The 26856-nt window shown below is 45.8% G+C and overlaps 1 protein-coding gene across 2 annotated transcripts in view; it reads right to left on the bottom strand.

Moving 5' to 3' along the window:
- The window catches only part of ADCK1 (aarF domain containing kinase 1), an 83731-nt gene that overhangs the window by 31014 nt on the left and 25861 nt on the right, over positions 1 to 26856 (bottom strand). Inside the window, exon 3 of one of the 2 annotated variants that reach the window (XM_009993908.1) lies at positions 20386 to 20589. The exons of the other annotated variant lie outside the window; for it this stretch is intronic. Coding sequence (XP_009992210.1) covers positions 20386 to 20589 — 204 coding nt within the window. The remainder of the gene's footprint in view (positions 1 to 20385; positions 20590 to 26856) is intronic. 2 annotated transcript variants of the gene reach the window in all.

The raw sequence follows: 26856 nt of genomic DNA, 5'->3' as shown, positions 1-26856 counted from the left end.
TCATCAAATGTCAGAATAAACAGCCCACAATTTATAGGTGGCTTTGTTGAGTCAGTTAAATCTGATTGGACTTCTCCCCACCTAATGAATGCCAAGCCTAATTGATAGTTCCTAAATGCATCTGTCAAGAACATGTATTTATTAACTCAATATTTTTAATAATTTTGCAGATATATACAGAATTGTGGCTTTATTCTGAGTGGATTCCCTGGTGTTTATATTACATATACCTGGAACTGTGCACGTACATAGAGGTATACACTACATCCAAATGAACACAGGTAAAAAGTATGTGTGCATTCTGACACACTGAAACAATTACATTTGGCTTATTAGACAAAATCCCTACATGTTTCAGTGCACAGGTTGGCAAAGCAATGTGGTCCATTTCAAGGGGAGATGAGCCTTAAGGTGCTTACCTAGAATTTGGAAAAGCCAAGCTCTAACATTGGCTCTCCCCGTTATCCTGTGTGATGCTGGGCCATACCATGTCACAGAGCTCACTCAGGGATAAGGAGAATTAGAGCTGTCCAGTCAGCTATAAATTTGCTCTTATCTAATTTCTCAGGAGCAAATTTGTAACTTTAACACCTTTTTCAAAATCTATTCGTATAATACACAAACAGCAGTTACTACACACACAGACATGTAGCTGCATCTGCCAAAGGTAGACATGTGCTCCTGGCATGCTGATCACTGCTAACTTGGTTAGTCACTGCTAACGTTGCACCGCAATAGCCCAAAGCCAGGGCTGTCCACCAACTATCAGCCCTTCTTCCGGGAAACAACTGTGAGCCAGCTAGGGCTTGAAGTTCATCTTTTCCTGTTATTTCTACCTAGTACCACTTTGGTACCCTGCAGCCCACTGCCAGCTTTATCACTGAGAAACTTTGCTGGGATCCTACCAACAGCATTTCCCAGACACAAAGCCATGAATGTTACAGAAAATGAACTCTACTAAAGGAACAGTCCTTGATCACATCATCCAGATGCCAAAGTTGGCTCACTCATTCACTACCTGATACCTAGGATCCTGGCTATTCCTTGTTCTGCTTACCTACCAACTTCTCTCTGTAGTCACTTCTGGCTAGAAAAGCATTAGGAAAGCCTATATGAAGCCCCCTTGCTTTCCTCTTACCCATCCACTGAGCTGTACAGCAACAGTATCACTCTACTTGCTATAGTACCTTTAACTGTTACAGTCTTTACTTTGAGGAAAAGTGCCTTTCATTCCATCCCTGATGACTTCTGCTTAATAGTCTGTGCTCAGACACACACATAGTACCTTCATTTATTTTCCTGAGTAAAGTCAAATCCTTAAGACTAGGCAGAACTGTCTGAGAATATTACTCATCCTGGATCGAAACCAATCTCAGTGGTGACAGCTGCAACAGGCAGTAACAGCAAGTAGCAGACAGAGCTGATATATGTTGCCTGAGGCCCTACCTGTGAGGTGGACCTCATCTCCCAGCTCTGAAAGCTGAGCAACTTACCAATGGCTCCCACAAACAAAAAATAGTCACTCCAATAAAAGTAAGGATTGCCATGACCAGACCAGAACATATCTGGCTAAGGAACATCCTCATGAATAGCACAGGGAGATATATATGTTTTTCGTCAGTTAAGCTCCTGGGTGTCCTACAACCTTCCAGAGACACAGGATGTGAAGTTTAGCAGATTAACTCAGCTGCCTGAGAGTCAATGCTTTCAACAGTTGGAGTTCTACAGGTTTTCCACTAGCATCACTACAGCCTCTTCCATGCTTAGCTTCATCCAGCTGTTCTTTGCCCAGGTGCTTAGTTTCACAAAGCACTCTGAAAGCAGAGAGACTATACATTAGACTTCTGATGTAAGGCAGATATCAAGCTGGATAGTAGGAAAGCAGAGCCCAGACATCACCTGTAGGGCTAGCACAAAATCCTTGGTAGCACAAAAGAAAGAGAAAATGAAAAAAAAAAAATCTCTCAAAGTGCATACTAAATGGTATCACTGTGCACTTTATTTTGCATAATATAAGCATCTTAGAGTCTATGTAAAATGCACAGTCCAAAGAAGAGCAAAACTGAGGCACATGTGTAGGTTAACAGTTGGACTTAGTTATCTTAAAGGTCTTTTCCAACCAGAACAATTTTTATTCTATGTATATACATATATATTCTTGTTAATTCCCTTCCATTCCATCATGCTGAAAAATAGTGGCTTGTGAGTTACCAATTCCCTCCAACAGCGCAAGCTATGATGTAGATAATCCAACATGCCTTGTGCTTCCCACCCTCCCCTTGCACATACAAATGCTTCCCTTAATCTTAATTTGCTCTCTCTTATTGAGCTGTCTCCCACTTGAACAATGCTCATTAAACCCATTCTTTTATCTCAGTCTTTTTGGAGAAATATTACTTCACCTGCATTTCTTCTGTCTGTGAGGATGGAGCCACACTTGTCAATCGTGCAGACAGACTGGAATCACAGTCCTTTAAGAGCACCATAACCTCTCCACTCCCAGATGGTTTTTTTGTATTTTAATTGAAAGCACTCTCTCTCTCTTTCTCTTTCTCCCCCTGCTAATAAAGGAGGCTCTCACTTATCATACCGGTGTGGTGAGAGCAGAGCAGAAGACAACTCTCTGCTGCCAGTGAACTTCCTTCTGCCTCTCATCTGCCCAAATAGACTCTTACTCCATGGTTCAGGAGGAGCAGTAGTGGCCCATTTCTGCTAACATCTTTGAGGCTTACTGTGTTCTCTGTGGGTCTTCAGCTCCCGAGCAATAGAGCTGAAAGTGCTAACATAGCAGGAACATCCCTGTAGTTCCTAAGGAAGGAAGTAGTTTCCTCAGCCTTCTGCTCTTCTAACAGCTCTGTTAGTGTGTCTGAACAGCTTCCTTATCCCTTTCTCAGCTTGCTGGCGACATTCCACAATCCTCTGCTCACAGCACTATCCCCACCACTGCATATGAATAACAGCTCACATAAAATTCCCACCTGCTTTCTATTGACACATAGTTGTACCTCTGTACCCCAGATCAGCCTACTTCTAGCCAAACTATAAATTCAGCCTGTCTCTCAGACATGGTCTTTCAGATAGCCATATCCCTGTTCACTTTCAGCAAAGCTAAAGTGTGGTTCCTAATCTTCTCACTCAAACCATTCCTCATGTCTCTTTTTCATCACAACAGACAACAATCACTAACTTTCTGTCCAGCATGCCTGCAGCCTTGGCCTCATCATCAACACTGACATCCCTCCAGATCTCATTTCCAGGCCAGGTCTGAATCTAGTACTAGACATCAACTACTAATGCTGACAAGTGACAGGTGAAAACAATACAACTGTTCTCCCCGTGTCCCCACCAAAGTTTCCATTTCTCTTCAACCACACACGTAGTATGACACATGGGGATTCCCAACATAACCAGAACACCTTGATCAAATTCCTGCAGACATATTCCCAAATGACATATCACCTCTACAGATGCCAGCAGCCTGCTACAAAGACAACACAAAGAACCATCAAATCATAGAACAGCACAGGTTGGAAAGGACCTCGAAAGATCATCTGGACCAACTTTTCATGAGAAAGGGAGCCTAGATGAGATTATCACATCTTGAAAACCTCCAGTGATAGGAACTCTAGTACATCCCCAGGGAGGCTGTTCCTGTGATTGATAGTTCTCAAAGTAAGAAAACATGCTTCTTATATCAAGATGTAACCTCTCTCAAAATGCCCCAAAGACGAAGCGCCAGAGACACAGGGCCAGTCAGCACACTAAGCAAGAAGGTAAGATTTAAGAAAGCGCCCAGAACCAAATGAATTTCCAAGACCATTTTGACTCCAGGCATAAACACATCTCTGCCAGGCACTGGCTGAAATCTGAGTTGGAAAGGGTCCACAGACCCACAACAAACAGTTATGGCTCCAGTTAGTCACAGCCAGGCTGAGGGAGGCTCTGTCAAGGACTGCAGAGAAGCCCCAAGGGCCCTGTCAGCAGTAAGCCTGCACAACAGCAGCAGCCCTGTGAGAAATAACCAGCTGCCAGAGCCTGAGGATATATAGGGACCTTCGGGAACACGCATCACCTCATCTCAAATGCCTCTGATTCAGCCTGAGGGTTTTGCAAAGTGGATGGGAGAAGGTGTAGTGGGGAGAAATATCTGTTGGCAGGTTTATAGGACTACTCAGAGAGTGGTAACGGGATGTCTGGGGGTACATATTTGGAAGAGGTGGGCTGCAAGCAAGTCATCAGCATGCTGTGTCAGGGCTTGCACAGAGACTTAGTGTGTGCAAAATTTGTGTGGGGAATGTCAGGCTAAATTCTCTATCCACAGAGAGGCAAGTGAAGAACAGGGTCAGACCAGGTGTTTGTGTGTGTGCAGAGGCAGGGTGTGCAGCAGAGAGCTACATTGCAGGGTACGTATCTGGCAGAAGAGCACTGCAGGTATGTGAGTGTAGGTTACACTGACAGACCCTTCTACTCCAGCTCCTGAAATGGAGAGGGAGAAAGGCATACTCCTAATAGAACTGCGTGGAATGCTTTTATATGTCTCCTCAGAAAGGGATGAGGGAAACGTGTCTCTAGGCCTGGGACAAAGAGCAGGAATGACAGAAACAGCATTGCACAACCAAGCAGCCTTTCACCGTGGTGGACAGAGGCATGATACAATGGAAACAACAGAGGACAAAGCCCAGTCCCAATCAGATTCTGCCCAGCTACATCCCTTCCTCAGGTTTTTGTAACAATTACAGCAATGCAAGCATGATCAAGTTTTATTGAAGCACAGCATTTCCCCAGTGTAAAAGGACATGAAATAGGAATTAGTATCTGAGGTGGATATGGAAGTATGTGTAGCCTGGCAGATGTGGGAAGCTCTGCCTGAATTGAATTTGTCTCAAGAAAAGGATACAATGAGGTCACTGTATTAGAAGAAAGATGCTAAAAAGGTAGTAAAGCCCTGGTGAAGATGTAAAGCTCATAAGCCAGTTACTGCTGTTGACTGTGCCTTGATGGAATACCCAAACACCAGCACACTGGCAGGCCAGTCAGTGCAAGTGGCACAGCTGTACAACAGTCCACACCACAGAGAACGAAGTGCAGGGACTGAGAAGTTAAGGGAGAGTAACTTCCAGAGATCTGGATGGGACTCTGGTGTTTGTATCATTTGCAGCCTACCCTCAGAAAAAATGTATCAAGATCCAAAAAAGTAATTTGAAAGAGACAACTGCACAGCAAATGAAATCCACGACTGACACTGCTAACAGCATGGCTGGCATCATGCTGGGATAAAGGGTTCTGTGTGACCCCTAATGATGAGTCATACAAATCCTGGGCCCAGAGCTCTCTGCACTGAACCAGAGAGTAAAGTCCTAAGCTAAGCCCACCACCTAATTTCCTGCTTCCTTCTTCTCAGTCTCTTGGAATATCAGCCTCTCCTTTCTTTTCCTGCTCATATTTCCCCCACTTTTCTTGTCTCTGTTCCAATCCATCTGCTCCTTCTGCAGTTTATTTATTATCTGTCTATTCCTCTTCTTCCTCTCATGTTTTTCTCCCTTGCCCCCAGATCTTCTTGTTCGGCTGCCAGGTCCCTGGTTCAGTGGTGTAACTCAGCTGATTTACTCTCCTTAAAGCTGTGTCTGCTCTCATGTAAATCACCCTCCAAACCCAGCCTGTGAAATGGGCTTGTTCTCTAAACTCTATGAATAGGAAAGTAGGCACAGCTGGCCTATTCATAATCAACATAAAAAATAGATTAGCACTTTACAGATTAAACATTATCGTTTCAACAGTTAACATAAATCAGCTACGCTTACAGGCCTCGCATTGCTCGCTGCCACTGCAGGGTGACAAGCGCTGCAGAGGAAAAGGGCTGCCAGTCTGGGGTGCAGTGGGAAACAGCTCATTTGTCTTCCACCTTGAATGGAATTTCTCCTCTGGCACCCCCAGGGTGTAGTGCAAGAGGCTGTTACAAGGAGAAAAGTGGGCTAAGGAAACAAAGGTAGGGGGTTCATTCTGATAATGCTCATGCATTTCTGACCAATCCAGCAAACCATTATTCTAGACCCACAATCAAATTGTCCTACTTTCCTCCCTACAGCTGATGCAGCTCAAAAACAGATGGAGCAACAGAGTCAGCTTCTGGAATAGGAACAGGACAGGAGCCTCTAAACACTGACCAATATCTAGCTCCATTTCCCATCATTCAAAATCATTTGGTTCCTGTGTATGAGGTAAAGCAGCTTGGTAGATTCTATCTAACATAAGCAGGGGCACCCATCTCAAAGACCACATCATCCTAACCTAGGGAGTCACCTCACCAAAGAAGGGCCAAGGACTCAGATCCACTTCAGACATGCCCTGTGGAGAGAAAAGTCAGAAGAGAGTAGTCCAGAGTGTGCTATTGGTCAGGCTGCACCTTCTCCTTCATTGGGTACTGGACATCAAGTCACTGGAGATGTTCAACCCAACATACTGTCATCAATGTGCTACAGTTGCATAGTCAAAAGAGAGGTAAGGCCCACAGAATTAGTACAATCCATATGCTTCTCTTCCTCCCTGCTCGCTCACTGAGAACCACTCAGTGTTTCAAAACTTTAGCTTGGAGCTGCCAACATGTAATTGCTGAGCTGATCCTGGTGATTGCAAGGGACTGGCAAAGCCTTTGACAGGATATCCCATTAAGAACCAGCTTCATAAATCTTTCAAACAAACAAAAAAGCCCCAAATAAAATAAAGTAAGAGGAAGAAGTTAGGTTACAGTCCAAAGGACAAAGGATACCCTGGGACAGGAGGCATGGGCTTGCAGTTTTTCTTGGAAGCAAGGGCAACGACACTAGCAGTACACAAAAGACAAGGCACCAGAAGTTATATGGAGAGACTTCTTTAGTATAACTACTCTTAACAAGCTCTGGTAATTTTAATTGCTCTAGCCTCCTTCTAGCCTTTCTTGATAAACAGGAATAACAGTTAATAGACCTGAACCAATCAAGTTACACCCAATAAGGTGTTTGGCAAAATTAGCTTTGTTCTCCACTCACAAATGATATCACCTCAGTTTCTTTCATCATCCAAAATGAGTCAACTAATGTATATTTTCTACTCATAATTTGAAATTTGGAAGGGTGGATGCTGAACAGCCTCTTCCAAGAAATTGCCAATTTGAGATGGAGTGGTTATGTGAGCTTTGTAAAGGAGAAACTTGGGGGTTTGCTTCAGCTGAGCTCTCCTGGCACAAGCAATAGGTCATGTGAGTTTATTGCTTCAGTTGTCACAGGTTTGGCTCTGAATGATGCATCCTGTAAAACCAAAGCACTGCAAAGCTAACAGAAAATAAGTACAAAATGTGCTTAATGTTCACAAACAGAACTTGATTTCCAAAGGGAGCATGAGAAAACTTCCCTCTCGGACTGGCCTGCCTACTAGGGACTTTGCTTACTAAAGGTGGAAAGGCCTTTGAGACCTCTTAGATTTTATTTTTACTTCATTTCTCAAAGCACAAAAGCATATTGAGTGTGAGGCTTCCCATGAGGAGGATTTTCAATGTTCTCACCCATAGCAGCTTTTTCACAGGGAGGAAAACCTGCAGGTAGGGTTGAAGTGCATTCTACAGCTCAGCACCCTTTGATGGAATCAGGCTGTCTGTCAGATAGATCCCAGAAGAGCCATAAAACTGAGCTTATTAGATCACTGTACAGCTTAAAAATTCATAAAAATGCTATGTGTCTATTCTGTGTGTTAGGAAAATGTGGAGATGTCAAGGTCAGGCCCTATAACTCCTTATTTCATCTTATGTCATTTGTTCCATCTATAAATAACCTATTGCCAAAAGTCATCAGACTCACTGCATCATCTCTTCATGTTTCCAGTGGGTCAAGAACCAAGTAACTGGGCAGACAAAAAATTCTGAAAGAAAACAGGAGATGCTAACCAGGCAGAATCAAGTGGTACATTAAAAGATCAGTGAGTAGGCAGACGACAGGATTCCCTGCTCCCTCAGAGAAAAATCAGGTGTACTAAGCACAGCCAGTGTCTAGAACAGAGCATTAAGTAAGAATATTTCTGAGTGTTTCAGCAGCATGCTTTGAAACAGAAGCCAGTCCCTCCACATGGCAGCTGAGTATTTCTGTCCCTGCTCAGATCCTGCTGTGTCATAAACGCATACAGATTGCTGGCCAAATGAGACATACACCATATTTGAAAAAAGAAAGTCTCCATATGTGAGAAGGCCACAAAAGGACTATTAATCCCAGCTACAGATAGTGATTTCCAGTGATTGTTTGGAGCTGGAAGGGTTATGCATGTGCTGAGAGGTGGTTTCTGCTGATGACTGGAGCACTGCTGTGCAGCACATCCACCACCTCTGCAGGACATGGACACTGAACACAGCCCAAAACAGCTGTGGCGTGCATTGCCAGCCAAGATTTATTTATATCAGAGCAACACTTCAGGTATCATCAAATCTCTGAAAAAAAATGTTCTGAATAGAGTTACCATCTGCACACAAGACACTGTGAGCCAACAAATTCCATGCAGATATGTCATACACTAACACCCAGGCACCTAAAGAATTTGTCAATTAAAGAAAAAAAAATGTCACTGAGCACATAACTCAGAACTACTTCTTCCCAGACCATTCCCCATTGCCTTTTCTAATCTCAAATCTTTCACTTCCTTGCAGAAGGCCCTCCAAAAAATGCTTCAGAAAATTCACTGTCCAACCTCCTGTATCATAAATCTTAGTAACTTGAAGGAAGCCAAGGGAGATTATCCTCTAATCTATCAAAAAAATCTTCCCTCTCTCAGACAACGGGGCTCAGAGCACCCAGGAAAGGGCTGCCATGAGCAGGACTCAGCCAGACCCTCTCCCAGGAGCTGTGAGCAGAAAGTAAACCCACTGAAGGAGAGAACACCCTGTTCCAAATCTCTCTGGGCAGTAAGGACACCAGGTTGTCCTTGGCATGACACTATGAGTCAGTAACACTGGAACTTGCATGTGGAGCAAGCAGGAACACAAGGAACAATGCAAGGTGGACCATCAGAGCCACATGAAGTTCCCAATTTGCTTTTCCTGTCTTCCCTTGGCAGTGGAGCAGTGGTTCTGGGCAGCTACTGCCTGCATGAAGGCTCAGTGTGGAGGAAGCCAGAGTGAGATCTGCCAGTAACTGGGGCCTCTTACCAGAGAGAGGGCAGGGACAGCACAGCAGAGGCTGCAGCAGCAGCAGGACCAGTGCAGGCAGCTCACTCCTGCCTTTCAGTTGAGTAATGTAGGACCATTTGTTCTGGGTGACATTAATGCTATTCACCATCCATCTCAGACTCTTTAAATTACCTTTTTATGACCAAAATCCTTTTCATAATTGATAAAAATCTCTTTTTTATATCCCAAGTTATTGAAAAAAATGTGAAGCTTTTTTATTCCTCATTATAGTTTTAATACAAATGTGGTTTTTATTGATGGCTACTTGGAAGCCCTGATGAAAAGCCTACTGAGAGAGGCTCAGAGGGTTGGGAGAAGGGTCAAATTCTCCTATCCCACGTCACTGTCAGAGTTATGGCCATCATAGCCCAGCCTCCACTCTGATGGGTAATGGAATGTGGGTAACTTCAAGACTTCCTATGATGGACACAACAGCCATACCAGGCATAAGAGACTCTTGCTGACCTAAATCTAGTTTCACTGTGTCTGATAGTGATGTAAGTGAGGGCCAACTCCACAGAGCACCCCAGCACAGTGTTGCTGGAGTGAGGTACTTAAGGACACAAGCAGGATCACAAACTACAGGAGACCTGGGTGTTCAGCAGAGCCATTCAGCACCAGTCCCACAGCCCCAAGCAACCATGAGAACAACCATGCACACTGGCTGTGCCACACATCAGTGCCTTCAGGCAGAACACTTGACCACAAAGCTGTGCAACACTGGAGGAAGCAGGTATGTGTCCTGGCATCCTGGATGGATTAGACAACACTGCCAGCCTGGGAAGAGGCTTCCTGGGGCCATAACAGGATCTGCAGCATTGTGACCTGAAGACCCTCTGATCTAGCAGAGTAAATTAATCTTCTCTAGGGCAATATATGGAGCCAGCTACTGAACGTGGCTTGTATTCCCCTGGGACCAACTTAGATGCTGTAGGACAGGCAGTATAATACCCAACAGCCTATTGAAGGCCTAGCTGCTCTCCCACAGGGGCTGAGCGCTGCTTCAACAGTTCTGCAAACCTGAAGTGAGCATATGTCTCACCAGAGCTTAAAATGCTAATCAACAGTTCCAGAAGGAAGGGAATCACTCCGTCCTTCTCCCTTTCACTGGCACAGCACAGACTGCCATTCTGCACCAGGACTGCGAACAGAACTAGGAGTAAAAAGAGAAGTCTTTTCCATTTCCTCTGTCTTTTCTCAGTTCAAAAGCAGAGAAGTACCTTGCTGTGGGTATTAGCACCTTGCTGAGGTCCTTGCTAAATCCTTCCCATGGCAGGTTCACATGGGCGTGTTTTTTGTCTCTCCTTGTCAAATGGCCATGTGGCACTGCTGCGCACTGTTGCAGCAACTGTGCTCCCAGGTGTATGTGGGTACATTTCAATAGTGGATGAATAAAGCCTGTGTACCCAACCTAGAAAAAACTTTGGGAGCCTTGGGAGCAAGTTAAGGTAGAGGGACAAAGGGCAGCATTCTTCCTAGCCACAGTTTTGCTGCAGCAACACTAACTTCTCAGCTGAGGAGTATCTGTTTCTTAACACACAGCACTGATGCCATCCTAGGTAAAAGGATGTGAATCCAAGGGGAGAAAAGCCCTTTAAAGAAGGCTGGATCCCCCAAGAATCACTATCTGTAAAAATGCATCCTGCTTCCCAAACTAGAGCACAGGAGGTTCCTCTACCACATGTGCTTTGCTTACAAATCACAGTCAACCTGCTGATGTATCCTGCCCTGCTAAATCACCGAGCTCCATTATTGCATGGCTGCAGGAGGCTTCTTGCAAATGGCAAAATAGTCCTTGAACAACAGGTAAAAGCCGCAATTAACTGGATGAAAAGGATGGTTTCCTTGGAGGTGCTGGCTAATAAAGCAATTAGAAACTACTTCCCATTACCTGAACTCCCACAAAGCTGAGCTGGACTGACATCCTTCCAAATGACTGTCTTTCCATCAATTTCAGCCCTTCATAAAATTCAGCTTCAGCAGAGACAAGCCTCAGCCTCTGGGCTCTCTCCAGACCTTTCTCCCAGCTTTGAACAAAGCAAGCACTGGAAGCAACACACTCAGTCACTGGTGTGTTCTCTCTAAGGAGCCTGTTTTGCCTCTCAGCCTTCCTGGAGCACAGCAAACTCACCAGCAATGGTATAAGTGTGTGTGCAGACGTGGATACCTGGGGTACAAGAAGAGAGCTGGTCAGGATTTCTTGGGATCCCTTGCTTAATAGCATTTGAGACTGCTTGGCTTCAGCAATTTCCACTCATCTCTGCAGCAGCTTCAACAGCTGTTAGCAAGAGGCCAGACATCTGAAGATAAGTCAAGAGGCAAGGAGGAAGGACAGACCCCCCACTCCCATGGCAGCCAAGGCTGGCCCTATGCTCTACACCTGCCCCTCACTGTCCCCCAGCAAAGATGCAGCTGGACACAGAGCACCAGGGCAGCTGCACAGCACAACTGCCATGCCAGCATGGGAAAGACCCTACCTGAGCCCATGCTGGCCTCATGGGGATGCTAACTTTAACCTTGCCCTAACTCCCAAGTGTGCAAACCTCAGACCAGACATAGAAGCAGGGACTAGAGGACCTGCCTGATGGGAACCAGCCAGAAAGAAGCACAGGTGGAGGAAGTACCATATTTCTGAAGGAACACTGGTGAGAGATGGGTGGGGAAGGAATACTTCCCACCAAGAAAAATTACCTCCAACATGAGTAGAAGCCTGGGCAGAATATTAAGTACACAAACACACTGAGGGGGAGAACAAGGAGTCTTGGGGAGACGGTCATAAAGTGGATTACAAAACGCCAATAAGTGAGGATGGGCTGGAAGCTCATGAGCAACAGGCTCTGGAAAGTGACATCTTGCTGTTCACAGGAGAGACTACAATGGTGCTGAGTTGATGGAGCTATGCTATGGCCTACGGGGATGTGCAGACCAGATGGGTGACCACAAACCAGGAGGAATTTTAGTACTTGAAACAGGTAAAAGAGTGTGTTGGCATAGACAGGAGAACACAGTGAAGACAGAAGATGTCACAGTATTTAAACTGATTGTCATTGCACAGTGGCAGAGAAGCAAGACCCACAGAGCCATGTTAGGGACTGCACTGGGCAGCAGTCAGACAACAGGAAGACACCAACGACATTTGGAAAAGCAGGACTGTAAAAGCTACCAAGTCATTCTGCAGCCACTCAGCGTTATGAGGAGGGATGCTCTGGAACAGCCTTGATTAGAGAAGAGTGAAGCAGATGTACTTTTGAAAGGGGAGTTTCACAATAGTCCAATCAGTCTAGCAATGAGTGATAACACTCATTGAACACCTTGCCCATGGAAATCACACAGAGAAAGACCTACAGGAAGCCTTTCTGACAGACAGCAAAGGGCTGTCAGGTGAAACTAGCTTGGACAAACTCAGAGATGTCCTCGTGTCTGCACCTCTGCTCTGGGACCAAATTGGCATCACCTCCCCAGTATTCCTATATCCCATGACCACAAGCCAATCTCTTCAGATCAGCCAGAGGGAGGAAATGTCCCTAATCCCAGTGCTAGCAAAATATCTTTTCCACCATTTCTAGTTTCTAAGCACAACACTTTTGTGCTTTTAAGGTGCAGCCACTCAAAAGATCCATCTTCCAGAGTTTCTCACCAGTCTTTCTCCATAACTGCTGGTGTCCAAATTTCACCAGAAGTTGCCTGGCCCTGCTCTGCATGCACCTTGTTGAGTCAGAGAGCTTTGCTTTGCTATCTTTCCATGTGTTATTAATAGCCCTGCAGAAAAAAATACAATTTTGGGGTACAGAACATACTCATTTCAGATTAATTTTCCACACCTGACACCTTTTCACATTCAGAACCTCGTTCAAGCAGGGAAGATGAAATCAGAGGTAGGAGAAACTCTTCCATTCATACCTCATTGCCCATTCTTATGCACACAGCTTTTTCTAACTGATCCAAGGAATCCACCTAGAACAAGCCCTACCTGTGGTATCTCCACTGTCTCTCCAAAAGACACTCTACGATGTTGCTGCTGAGTGTTTCCAAGAGTCACTGTAAAGACTTCTTTGTGCAGTCTCTCCCACTACTACTACTCGTGTTGTCCTGAGAATCCCACCCCAGCTTCCTGCATCCAACACTCAGGAAAATTATCACCTCCTACCATCACTTAGTGGAACCACTATGGCTGAGATTAGAAAGCCAGCATCTGCTCACTACTGATTATTTTTATCTCAGTGATTCCTGTCAGGTACACAGATTCTCCCTAGACTTAAAAGAGGGTTTGACAGGGCAATCCACTTAGCCAGCACGTATGATGCTGCTGCTTCTGTGTCAGATCAGCACACATGCCATTTGCCTTTAAATCAGTCCATTAGCTCATGCAGCAGAGTTACATGCTGCAGCTCCCAGTCTCCAGCCATGATGCTGGCCTAGAATGGGAGTATGGCCATTAGCAGGGTGTCATGCAAGTCTGTGTGGTGACAACAGAGCTGTGTCAAACTGCTGTAAACCCACCTCACAAGCCCTATGCCTTTGCACAAAGGTCAGCCCCATTGGCATGCTCTCCACTCCTCAGCCAGTTTTCCCACAAAACACCTCCATTTGTCAAACATTCAAGCCTCTGATAAGATTCTCAGGACTAGGTCATATCAGAAGACAGACTATTTCTAATTGACTGAAGATATAATGCTTCTATACTCGAAATTGGCTTTTTTTTATCTTCATGCCCTTTTGCAAGCTCTTGCCTAATTTGTCAGCTTGTCACATTCCTCCCTAGGTATCTCTGTATTTCCAGTTGCTGTTTCCCCTACTTGTTCTGCACAGATCCAAACTGTATGTAATTACTTCTTGCCTACGCTCAAGATTTATCCGAGAAGCCTGCTCCTGCACCCGGCAGGAGAACTGGAAGTCTTACCACTGAATTTGAGCACAGCAGGATTAGGCCTGAGCACCCTGGGAAGGTTCTCTCACTATAATTTTCTCTGCTATTTGAATTCATTTCCAAGTTCCCAGATGTGATGCTGGCCCCAAAAGGAAAAGTTTCAGGATCTCCCTTTTCACTGCCCTCTGCTCTGACACTTCACCTTGCCCTTCTGCCATGTATCATAGAATCATAGAATCATAGAATCTTAGGGGCTGGAAGGGACCTCGAGAGATCATCTAGTCCAACCCCCCTGCCAGAGCAGGGTCACCTAGAGTACATCACACAGGAACTCATCCAGGTGGGTTTTGAATGTCTCCAGTGAAGGAGACTCCACAACCTCCCTGGGCAGTCTGTTCCAGTGCTCTGTCACTCTTACAGTAAAAAAATTTTTTCGGATATTCACCTTGAACCTCCTATGCTCCAATTTACACCCATTACCCCTTGTCCTATCACTGGTCATCACTGAGAAAAGCCTAACTCCGTCCCCCTGACACTCACCCCTTACATATTTGTAAACATTGATGAGGTCACCCCTCAGCCTCCTTTTCTCCAAGCTAAAGAGACCCAGCTCCCTCAGCCTTTCCTCATAAGGGAGATGTTCCACTCCCTTAATCATCTTCGTAGCTCTGCGCTGGACTCTTTCGAGCAGTTCCCTGTCCTTTTTGAACTGAGGGGCCCAGAACTGGACACAATACTCCAGATGTGGCCTCACCAATGCAGAATAGAGGGGGAGGAGAACCTCTCTTGACCTACTAACCACACCCTTTCTAATGCACCCCAGGATGCCATTGGCCTTCTTGGCCACAAGGGCACATTGCTGGCTCATGGTCATCCTCCTGTCTACCAGGACCCCCAGGTCTCTTTCACCTACACTACTCTCCAGCAGTTCAGCCCCCAACCTGTACTGGGACATGGTGTTGTTCTTCCCCAAATGTAAAACTCTGCACTTCCCCTTGTTGAATTTCATCATGTTTCTCCCCGCCCAACTCTCCAACCTATCTAAGTCTCTCTGAATGGCAGCACAGCCTTCTGGTGTGTCAGCCACTCCTCCCAGCTTAGTGTCATCAGCAAACTTGCTGAGGGTACATTCTATACCCTCATCCAGGTCGTTGATGAAGATGTTGAACAACACCGGTCCCAGTACCGACCCCTGTGGGACTCCACTAGTCACACACCTCCAACCAGATTCTGCCCCATTGACTACAACTCTCTGACTCCTTCCTTTCAACCAGTTCCTAATCCACCTCACTTCCTGATCACCAAACCCATACCTGATCAACTTTTCTACAAGGATGCTGTGGGAGACGGTGTCAAATGCTTTACTGAAATCAAGATAAACCACATCTACCGCTCTACCATCATCTATCCACCTAGTAATTTCCTCATAGAAGGCTATGAGGTTAGTCAAACATGATTTACCCTTGATAAAACCATGCTGACTGCTCTTGATGACCCCCATGTCCTTGATGTGCCTGGAGATAGTGACAAGAACAAGTTGTTCCATCACCTTTCCAGGGATGGAGGTGAGGCTGACCGGTCTATAGTTACCCGGGTCCTCCTTCTTGCCCTTCTTGTAGACTGGAGTGACATTTGCTATCCTCCAGTCCTCAGGCACCTCACCTGTTGCCCATGATTTACTGAAGATGATGGAGAGTGGCCTAGCAATGACCTCCGCCAGCTCCCTCAGCACCCTTGGGTGCATTCCATCTGGACCCATTGATTTATGGATGTCCAGATTACTCAACTGATCCCTAACCCAATCTTCATCTACCATGTCAAACTCTTCCTCTATCTTGACCTCTTCTGGGGCTATATGAATCTGGGGCTCATAGGGAGACCCTGCAGGAGTGAAGACAGAGGCAAAGAAGGCATTCAGCACCTCTGCCTTCTTTATATCCTCTGTCACCAGGGCTCCCACCTCATTCCTCAATGGGCCAATATTGCCTCTATTGCTAGTTTTGCTAGCTATGTACTTGAAAAAGCCCTTTCTATTATCCTTAACCTGACTTGCAAGGTTAAGTTCCAAGGAGGCCTTAGCTTTCCTAATTGCCTCCCTACATCCTCTGACAACAGTCCTATATTCCTCCCAAGTGACCAGCCCCTCCTTCCATGATCTATAGATTTTCCTTTTCCACTTAAGTTTGCCCAGTAGTTCCTTCTTTAACCATGCAGGTCTCCTAGCACCCTTACTAGATTTCCTAACCATTGGGACACTCTGATCCTGTGCTTGCAAGAAGTGGTCCTTGAATGTTGACCAGCTATCTTGAGCTCCTTTATTTTCTAGCACCCTGTCCCATGGGATTTCCCTTAATAGATGATTGAGGAGACCAAAGTTTGCCCTGTGGAAGTCCAGGGTTCTGGTCCTGCTGGGTATTTTGTTCCTTCCACACAGGATCCTGAACTCCACCATCTCATGATCACTGCAGCCAAGGCTGCCATTGACCACCACTGCTTCAACAAGGCCCTCCTTGCTGGTTAGTACAAGATCCAGCAGCGCTCCTCTTCTAGTCGGCTTGTCCACCATTTGCATTAAGAAGTTATCATCAATGCATTGGAGGAACCTCCTAGACTGTGAAAGGCTGGCTGTGTGAGTCTTCCAGCAGATATCAGGGTAGTTGAAATCTCCCATGAGGACCAGCGACTGTAGTTGTGAGGCTGCTTTCAGTTGCTTGTAGAAAGCCTCATCAACCTCCTCACCTTGATCAGGAGGTCTGTAGTAGACCCCCACAACTGTGTCACCCGCACCTGCTTGCCCCTTAATTCTTACCCACAGAATTTCAACATGCCCCTCATCAGCCCCTGCATGAAACTCAATACATTCTAGTTGCTCTCTCACATAAAGAGCAACCCCACCACCTCGCTTCCCTGCCCTATCTTTCCTAAAAAGCACATAACCATCCATGGCCACATTCCAGTCATGTGAGCTGTCCCACCATGTCTCTGTTATTGCTACTAGATCATAACCCTTAGCCCGCACACAAACCTCTAACTCCTCTTGCTTGTTCCCCATGCTGCGTGCATTAGCATACAGGCATTTCAGGAAACGAACAGAGCACACTGGTGGGACTAAATCCTCCTTGGACGACCTGACTTTGGGCCATGGTGTGTTCCTCTTGTGCTTGTCCCTAACAGGCCTGGTTTTCTCCCCTTCCCCCTTCACATCTAGTTTAAAGCTCTATCAATGAGCCCTGCCAAGTCCTGCCCCAAAAGCCTCTTCCCCCTCTGGGACAGGTGCATCCCTCCTGCCACCATCAGTCCAGGTGCCTCATATAGCATCCCATGATCAAAAAAACCAAAACCCTGGCTATGGCACCAATCTCTTAACCATTCGTTGACCTGCAAACTCTTCCTATATACCTCCCTACCCATTCTTGCAGGAGGGATGGAGGCAAACACTACTTGCGCTCCAGACCCCCTAACTAGCTGTCCCAGGGCCCTGAAGTCTCTCTTCATTGCCCTTACATTTCTTGTAATAATTTCATCACTGCCAACCTGAAAAATCAGCAGCGGGTAGTAATCGGAAGAATTCACAAGATTGGGGAGTTTCCTTTTAACATCCCTAATCCGAGCCCCAGGGAGGCAACAGACCTCCCTGTGAGATGGGTCCGGCCGACAAATGGGCCCTTCTGTCCCCCTCAGAAGGGAGTCACCCACCACAATTACTCTCCTTTCCTTCTTGATTGAAGAAGTCCTAAGGACTCGAGGTGACTGACGAGTCCTAGGCACTTCACTAGGTAAGTTTACCCCTCCAACTTCATTTTCCTGTTCCTGAATTTCCAATGCCTCGTATCTATTCTTCAAGGGCAACTGAGAGGGTGGAAGGGGTTGGGAGGATTTTTTCTTGCCTCTTCGAGGTCGAACCTCCTTCCATTCCTTAATATCTCTTGAGTCCTCTCCATCTGTCTGGTGACAGGAGGGGAGAGGATCCGTCACTTGCCCAACGTCTTCTATCTGCCCCTGCCTCAGGGTTTGACTCCACCAATCTATTTCACTTTCATATTCTCTAATGGCCCTCAGTCTTGCAACCTCCTCTGTCAGCTTAACCACCTGCCTGAGGAGATCATTTACTTGCTCACACCGCACACATGCGCTGTCACTGGTTCCCTCTGATACCAGTGCCAGACTCAGGCATTCACTGCAGCCAGAGACCTGCACTGCTGCGTGCCTGCTTGGGAGCTCCGTCTGAGTCCCCACATTCTTTTTCACAATGATTTTTGGCCGCGTTGTGACCATGATCAATCTAGTTACTAGTCTGCTTTTCCTAGGATGAGAAGGCACCAGCTGCTCCCTGCCTGCCCTCGTGCAGCTCTCTGCCTCTCCGCCTGCCCTCGTGCAGCTCTCTGCCTCTCCGCCTGCCCTCGCGCCTGTCACGCGTCTCCCCTCCGGAGGCTAGCTGCCGCTCTCTCTTCTGCGCTGCCGCGTGCTCAGATGTATATTTCAGCCGAGTATATTGTATTTAAAATGTACTGAGGATGTAGCTACAATTGAATTAAATCTGTTCCTGAAGTAACTCTATTAAATCCTCTGGGATCCAGTAAAGGCAACTTTGGTGCATTAGGTTCCCCAAATCTTTTTTGCTTTCAAATACCTTGATTTCGTACCTTGTAATGAATGGAAATGGGTATTTACCTCTGCTTTTAATACTGCCCAGTTTCACCAGCTCCTTCACTTTTCATACACATCATTCTCTTCATTTATTTTATTATTACTCTCTCTCATTAGCATTTCATCTCTATTTCTTTCTTCCCATTTCTACCTGTTTTTTTCTCCCTCTCTCTGTCTCTTTAAAATAATACATTGCCCAGCACCATCCATGTGGGTGAAGTGAATGCTAAGAGGGAAAGCTGCTGTGGAGACAAGATTCGAGCTGCCTCGCTGGAAATCAATGAAGCACAGAGGGCTCATCTGGCTCCCAAAAAGGTGGAAGAATCCAGGGCATCTCAGCTGAACATGCGCTTGTGAGAAAAGAAGAGAGCCCATCTCCAAGCACCTGGCTCGGTCTGAGAGGCACCACACAGACTGAGCTAGGGTTGTGGTCATTTCATGAGAGCTAACCTCAGAGTGGCCTTCCATGGCTTCTGCAGAGGGCAGATTGCCAGACAGAGGCTCATGGGGCAGCAGGGGTTTGCAGGGAGCAGTCAGCCTGCCCTACTCCATCTATCCACTGAGCTATGAACACAGCTGGTATCAGCCATGCTACAAGGATGCAGCACTGAGAGAGGGAGCATCTTGCAGGTCAGTGGCTGACATTAACCCTGCCATTGAACTGCAGGGAAATATTAGATGTCATTCCTGAATAGACAATACCTAGGAGCTAAACCTACACACAGACAGACCTACCCCATCCAAATCTGCCTATAAGATATTCACTAGGTGCAAATATTTCACCTACCCTCTCAAGTTGCCCACATACCTCCTCACCACATAGTCACACACTCCAGAACACATCAAAATACATGTCCACACTGCTTTCGTTCTTCAGCTTCCTGTCTTCCTCCGCCTCATGCCCACCTTCTTCTCCTCCATTGCCTTTGCGCACTGTTGCTTCCTGCCTCTCTCTCACATCAGCTGTGATCCTTAAAATACCTCTCCTCAACCTGGGCTGGAGCATGAGGGGGCCTCTTCTTGAAAGGGGCAAGATGCACAGTAGCAGAATACTCTCACTAAATACTGCTGTTACTTCCCTTATATCTAATGACCTCTGATCTCAGTGCTGTGGGCTGAAGAGGGTTAATGGTGACATAGACTCCTGGGCTATTGTATTTTCTGACTGCAAACACCAAAAGTGATTTATGCTATTATTTTCTTTGGGGGTTAATTAGGGGCTTGAGAAAGTAAAAGGCTGTCAGTGCTAGCTGGAATTGGTCTAGTACAGCCAGGGGAGAGCAGTTGTCCCTTACAGAGCCCTGTTAATATATCTTTGTCCTGAACATCAATATCCCCAGCTCCTGCCCCTCAGTGTGGCAGACAGCCCTCTATCCTGACCTCCAGCAACCTTGTTAGTCTTGGCATAACCTCTGGGGTATTCTGCTCTGCTGAGCCTTGCCATTTCCACCTGGCAGCCCCCACACCCTTAGTCCCCTTAGTCCTTTGTTATCTTCTTTCCTAAGCTTGCCAATAATGCCCATCAATGAACAGCAAATATTTGCAAGGGGCAAGGAGGAGATATCTCCCTTTGGCATCTCTTGCAACTGAGAACCACCAGGGACCTCCTTGCTCCTGTTTTCCTTCCTCTAGCTCCCCAGGGCTTGCTGTGGCCTGAGAAGCCAACACAGGCTATGGCTGCCCCTACCTCTTTGCCCAGATCCTCACGGATGACTTGCTCAATCTCCTCCCTGGTGCTCTGTGGGGCCTGGCTGTGCAGCACTTTGAGGGTGCGAGTGTACTCCTCAGGCAGCAGGTAGTCAAGGGCTCCCAGGTGCTGTCCCACCTTGATGAAGGTGCCTCTGTTGGCGCAGCACAGTTCCCGGAGGCGCTCAGCAGAGCGCAGGTGCACCTGAGGAGAGACCAGAACATCAGCCAAGCCCTTGTGCTGTCTGTTACATGCTCATGCACATGTATGTACTTTTTTTTGTCCGGTATTTGAACAGATGGATTTCCCTTCTTGGTTGAGGCATCATCCTCTGAGGTGTCAGCTGAGTATTAGGACTCTGACTTGATTTAGAGGGGCTGATGCAGACTAGGACAAGGTGCTCAACATTATAAGATGCTCTGACACTTGTTTGCACAGGCACCATGATCAGTGACAGTCCATTAGTTTTTGGCTCTATCTAGGGCTACATTCTTGCACAGAGTAAAGATGTCTCACCATAGAGCAACATTGTCTTGTCACTGCAATCCACAGCTACGATGCACAGTTTGGGAGGCCCTTGTCAAAAGACAAAAGTCAGGACCACAACCATATATGTTATTCTCTTAGCATGACTGTGATGAATTAAAGTGAAAAGAAAATTACAGATACCATCCCAGAAACTCCCAGGAACTTGGAAGTCTGTTAAATATCAAAACTACAGATGTCTATTTGGCAGTGAGAAGGACAATACATGGGCAGTCCATCATTCTCTCCAGCTTACTCTGACAGACCAGAAGGGGAAATTGTTCCACTCCTGCCAGGTCTTGGTTCTTCCTGCTTACATGGCCAACAAAGTCTGCAGTGATAGCAGTTTTAGAAACTAGGAATTAGAACTCTTTCCAGCTTTGCTCACTTTGGCCAAAATGCAACCACCAAGTGGCAAAACCCATCACCAACCAATTGCCTGGTCTGGATTTCAGCTCCTGAGGTTCATTCTGCCTGTCAAGAAAAAAACAGCCACCACATCCTTCAGTGACAATTATTTATTCTGCCTTTACTACTCTCATTAGAAAAGCCTCCTGCCAAGGAGACAGCTATTCTCGATATTCTTTAATAACTGCAGATAAGTTTACCCTGATGCATTAATAAAATCTAAGCAAATCAATGACAAAAAAAGAAACTTCACACCCATCTCCTGTTAATGCCTGACACCTATCTGCATACAGACTTCTAATTCCTCTGGCTGCTGTGTCAGAAGTCATTAAAGGTCAAATTCTATGTCTGCAGAGCTCATCTGTCTGAGATCCTATGGAGAGAGACTACCAAAAGGCTGGAAGTACATGGCTGAAAGGAACACCACCACAAACATGCATGCACCCCTACCCTTCTCCCACCCCATTTAGTGGCTATCTTCGCCTTCTGTGCAAAGGAATGTCATGTCACATCATGGGACAGGGTGAGTGTCTCGCATTTGGGAATGCATCAGGGGACAGAGCAGGTGCTGAGCTGCAAGTGCATGAAACACAGGCCTAGGGGAGTGAGGAGGAAGCCTAATGTGCAAGTCTCACACTCAGTATGTCAGACTTGACAGCTTGATGCACACGCACACATTTTCCAAGGTGGGTGCACATGGGCAAGCATAACTCGTGATAGGAGAGTGAGCTTCCCTCAGCATGCTGCCTGCTCCAAAGCACTTGCAAATACATAGGCAGAAAATACCATCCATGAACATCCCTGAAGTCTCCCACATTATTGTGCTGCATTTTACACACCAGCTTTAAAGTTCCTGCTGTAATAAGCAAGCCCCTGCCCTAGCTATTTCCCTGCTCTCCTTCCCAGTGTGCAATGGAGGCAAAAGCAGGCCAAAAGGGGACAAAGAATGGAAGCTGTGAATGAGGACGAGAGAGCAAGAAAAGCAGTGAGAGAGTAATGGGATGAAAGAAAAAGGCAGTGGGAGGGAGACAGACAGAGCAGCTGGGTAGTTTGTCACAGCCCCAGGAGTGCAGCCCATTACAGGAAAACAGCTTTTATGAAGCTCTGATAATCTCCCTCTGCCCACTGCCTCCAGCCATGGAGGAAACCCCCTGCCAGCAGCCAAGGGAGAGGGGAGCTGTGGCCGGCCACCTCCTGAGGCATCAGACAATCACAGTCCAGGGCGCAGGTGGGAAACAGTGGCAAGACTCCTTGAAGACATGCTCCAAAATCCCCAGCACTGAGCACAGGCCAGTGCAGGCTCTGTGACCTCCCACAGGTGCAGCAGGAGCCCATCAAGGGCCTCCATGCTGCAGCACCCCTGAGGCTGTAGCCTGGTGATGAGCATAAGGCCTCCAACAAATCACCAAGGGAGATGAAAAAAACAGGAGGGAAAACTCTTGTAGCTGAAAATGCAACTGGTTGTGGACACACTTGCACGCAGGGTGTATCTTCGTATCAGTCACTGCTGAGAAGGAGACAAAAACAGCCCCCCTCTCCTTAGCACATGGAGGGAGGAAGTTTTGGCCCTCGCAAACTTATCCACCCTGTAGAGAACTCAGTTGGCCTCATGGACACATCAGTTCTGGCCAAGAGAGACAAGAACAGAGGGCTCCAGGAACAAAACAGAACAAAATTTCCATGCAGAGCATCCCCCACCATGTTCTCACAACTGGCTTGGCTAGAACTCCTAAGAGACAGCTGCCCTGGCTGGTTGTCCAGACCAGGGAATGCCAGCTCCTGCCCCTGCTAGAAAGGTGGGAGATGATCAGACAACTCATCTCAGAAAGAGGAAATCTATCTGTAGCCCTACATTTCACTAAACTCCAGAGCACGTTGGAGGCAAAAGTACCATGAGAATGAAGCAGGATTGAATGCAGCTTCCAAGGCCTCTCTTCTTATCCACCAGGTCAGTATTTTTAGCATAAAAATGTTCATAATGCTGTTGATTGCCTGGATTTTCCCAAGCTAGGTCCTGGTCCAGACTTGTTTCTCTTATAGATGACCTCCTCCTAATCATAGGCAAAGTAGGAATGCCACATTGCTACTACTGTGTCCAATACTGTTGACCCGTGTTTCTGTAATACCTTGAAGAAAGTGCCACTTGTACAAACCATGCCTAGGAGCACACTGCAGACAAAGAAAGGATTTCATGTACAAAGTATTACCAAGAATAAGCATCCAGGAATCACTTCAGGTCACAAATGTGTGAATACGGTTTCTTTTCTTACTCTATATGAGCATCTCTTTCTGTCTTAAACCTCCTTCCTTGAATTTCAGAAGGACAAATTCTCCATTGGCCCATAGCATGGCTATCAGACCCATGTGGTTTACCTAAGCCCTGGCTAGACTGGAATTTACGCTTATTGTAACAATTGTTCCATATGGGCCATAATGGAAGTAGTAATTGTCAGGCGTCGACAGGAGGCACCTCGGGGATGAAGCATGTACTCAGCAAGCAGAACTGCAAAGGGACATTTTTTAATTTACCCTTGATGTACAAGCAGACCTGGCTTCTCAAATAATTTTGATGCTTTTGAAGAAGCCTTTACTCACAGTGACCTTAACAAAGAACCACTCTTCAGAGCATCAGACATGCAAGGTGTCAAAAATTGGCAGATGCTAATCTGATTTTAAAAATAAAGGCATTAATTTAGCAGAAAATAAATACCAAACTTAAAGTATGCTCATGAAAATCTGAGTATCTGATACCTGAGGACAGACCTGCTGACAAAGGCACTCAGAAAGGCCACTGAAGACAGCAAGGCAAGTGGTGGAAGCCACTCCTCATAAGAAAAATCCTTCATAAAAGTCATTCCAGCCCTCAAGGGCATACTCATAGCTGGCAAAACGTGAAATGAGGATTAGGAATGCAGAGAGAAAATTTGAAACGCAATTAGTCAAAGATAAAACAAACAAGTCACCAGAAATTCCTGATGATGAGTGCTGCCTCCAGAAACCCCACGAACACAGACATTTCACACATGACATCAGGCTGGATTTTGCCCAGAGAACAGGGCTAGAAGGGCTGTTGCTCTTCCCCCCTCCATATCAGAGAGCACTGTTGTACAGGTGAGCAGGAACAGCTCCACACCATGTGGTGCCTCCTCACATCCCACCTACTCCCAACCTGAGCAAGGGAAAGGAGGCACCTTCTCCTGCTGCAGGCAGGATGCTGAGGACCATCCTGCACATCACTATTTACAATGGAAATACACTCTCCAAAATAGTATTTCAAGAAAGACACCTCCAAAAAATACCCTGAAAACTTCAATCATATACAAATTATAGATTAATTCAGAAAGTAGTTGAGATACTAATAATCATAATAAAAAGAGGATTGCACATTAAAACCATTAGCTTCCAGAGGACTGGAGGGGGACAAATGTTGCCCTGTTTTTAAGAAAAATCCAGAGTAATCTGGGAAATTGTAGTCCTGCAAGCTTTTATTCTGTATCAATGGAATTAGGTGAGACAATAATTATAGAGAGTGCTAAAAAATCATCTAACTAAATCTGATATGAATGAAAAGCCAACAGGGATTTTGAGAGGAAAAAAAAATCATTCTTCACTAGTCCACTAAAATACTCTGAGCATGTTAATGCAATGGTCAATAGAAGATAAAAGGGAGGTATGTATTGGGACATTCAAGTGGCTTTCAATAAATTCCCTCACAAAGAGTGAAAAGAAACTCAATAATTATTGGAGAAGATGCAAGAACATCAATTGCTCGTTTTATCCAATTCCCAACTCAGAATTCCCTCTTGGCAATACCAAGCTCAGCACTACAGACTGGAGCAGTGAGGGGTTCTCTTCCTAGGACAAGGCTGCAACATTTAGGGTTGTTTTTAACAGTTCCATTTCAACCTGCTCTGAGCTCTTTTAGACGACATGACACTGCAGTAGCCCTGTCTACATTAACACCTGCAATGTTGTTAATTCCAGTGAGGCTGAACTCACACTGGAAACACCAAGAAATATGATGAAAAGGGAAACAGGTACAGGTAGCACACACAAGGCAGAAGAGGTCCTCTACTATAAATGGGTTGACTCACATCACTGTCAAAAACTAACAGCAAGAGTGTCCCATTACACCCATTCTTACACCAAGGTTTAATTTCCCTGCTAGTGATCTGGCAAAGGAGAGAACAGTGCAGTGACAAAGATTCCATGAGATACAACAGAAATTATTCATCACCTCAGAAAAATAAGCCCTGACAACTCCCTACTAAAGGCAGGTGAACAACCAATAGACTCGCAGATACCATAGATGGCTGCAAGGTTACATATATTGGAAGGTGAATTTTATTCTGCCTGCACACACTGATAGGCTCTAAATTAACTGTAACCACCCAACACTTGCATCACATTGCTGTGGATGCTCAGTGAAGGCACCTGCTCACTGCACAGTAGGGGTCAGGAAACCCCAAACAAGCTGTTTGATTGTGTTAAGAAAGGAAAAGTGAAAAACATTAAAAATATCAATATGCTACTGTATACATCGAAAGCACAATGTCACCTTTGATTCTAGACATCCCAACAGAAAAAGAGGCACAGAAGAAAAAAACAGCACAGAGAAGGACAGGGAAAAAATATCATGGACTTTAAAAGAGTCAATAGAAAAAAGAGATCTGAAGTGTTAGGGGAATGTTTAGATTAGAGAGAGTTGATGCGTAAGAGAGAAGAGTTATACAAAACAATTAAAAGAAAATCTCTCATTCCTATTTCTAGCTCTCACAAAACAGCAAGTAATAGGGCATTCCAGAAAGCAACAGCCTTTTTTCAAGGTTTTTTTACATCCCATTTTGCACAGTACAGCATTAACCAATGGCACTCACTGTTAGAGGATACATTCTTAACGTAACTCAGAAAGGCTTTAGACATGATTAAACAACCATACCTGATTTTATATGTACCTTTTCACCTCTAAAAGTGCTTTTACAAAGCTCTTCACAAAATTCAGGATTGCTATCCCCCATTTTCAGACTCACAAGTACATTACAGGTAACAAAATGTCTAAAGGGCTTTAAACACTCTTGCTCAAGGAATCAAGGCTAAAAATTACCCTATTGATTGGCCACGGCGAGAGACAGAATCCAAACAGGGTACACTGATGGTCCCAGCATCATTAAATCTTCAAAGAACCTATTTGGTGTATCCAGCTCCCACATTCCGATTACACCTGTCTCCCCTTCTGCTGGGGTTCAACCTGTATCCATATATCTTCAGTGCTTACTAAATAATCTGCCATTGCAAGGACTTGGGACATTGGAGGAGGAGCATCTGAGGGAAGAGGGGCTGTTTAGTCTGGAGAAAAAGAGGCTGAGGGGAGACCTTATTGCTCTGTACAACTACCTGAAAGGAGGTTATAGAGACCTGCACGTCATTCTCTTCTCCCAGGTAACAAGTGACAGGACAAGAGAAAATGGTCTCAAGTGCAGCAGGGAAGGTTTAGATTGGTATTGGGAAAGATTTCTTCACTGGAAGGGTTGTCAGGTA

The sequence above is a fragment of the Chaetura pelagica genome, unplaced genomic scaffold (assembly GCF_000747805.2).
Source record: "Chaetura pelagica isolate M959 unplaced genomic scaffold, ChaPel_1.0 scaffold11, whole genome shotgun sequence".
In the NCBI taxonomy this organism is placed as follows: Eukaryota; Metazoa; Chordata; class Aves; order Apodiformes; family Apodidae; genus Chaetura; species Chaetura pelagica.
Note: the sequence above shows the minus strand (reverse complement) of the source record. Positions and strands in the feature narration are given on the sequence as shown.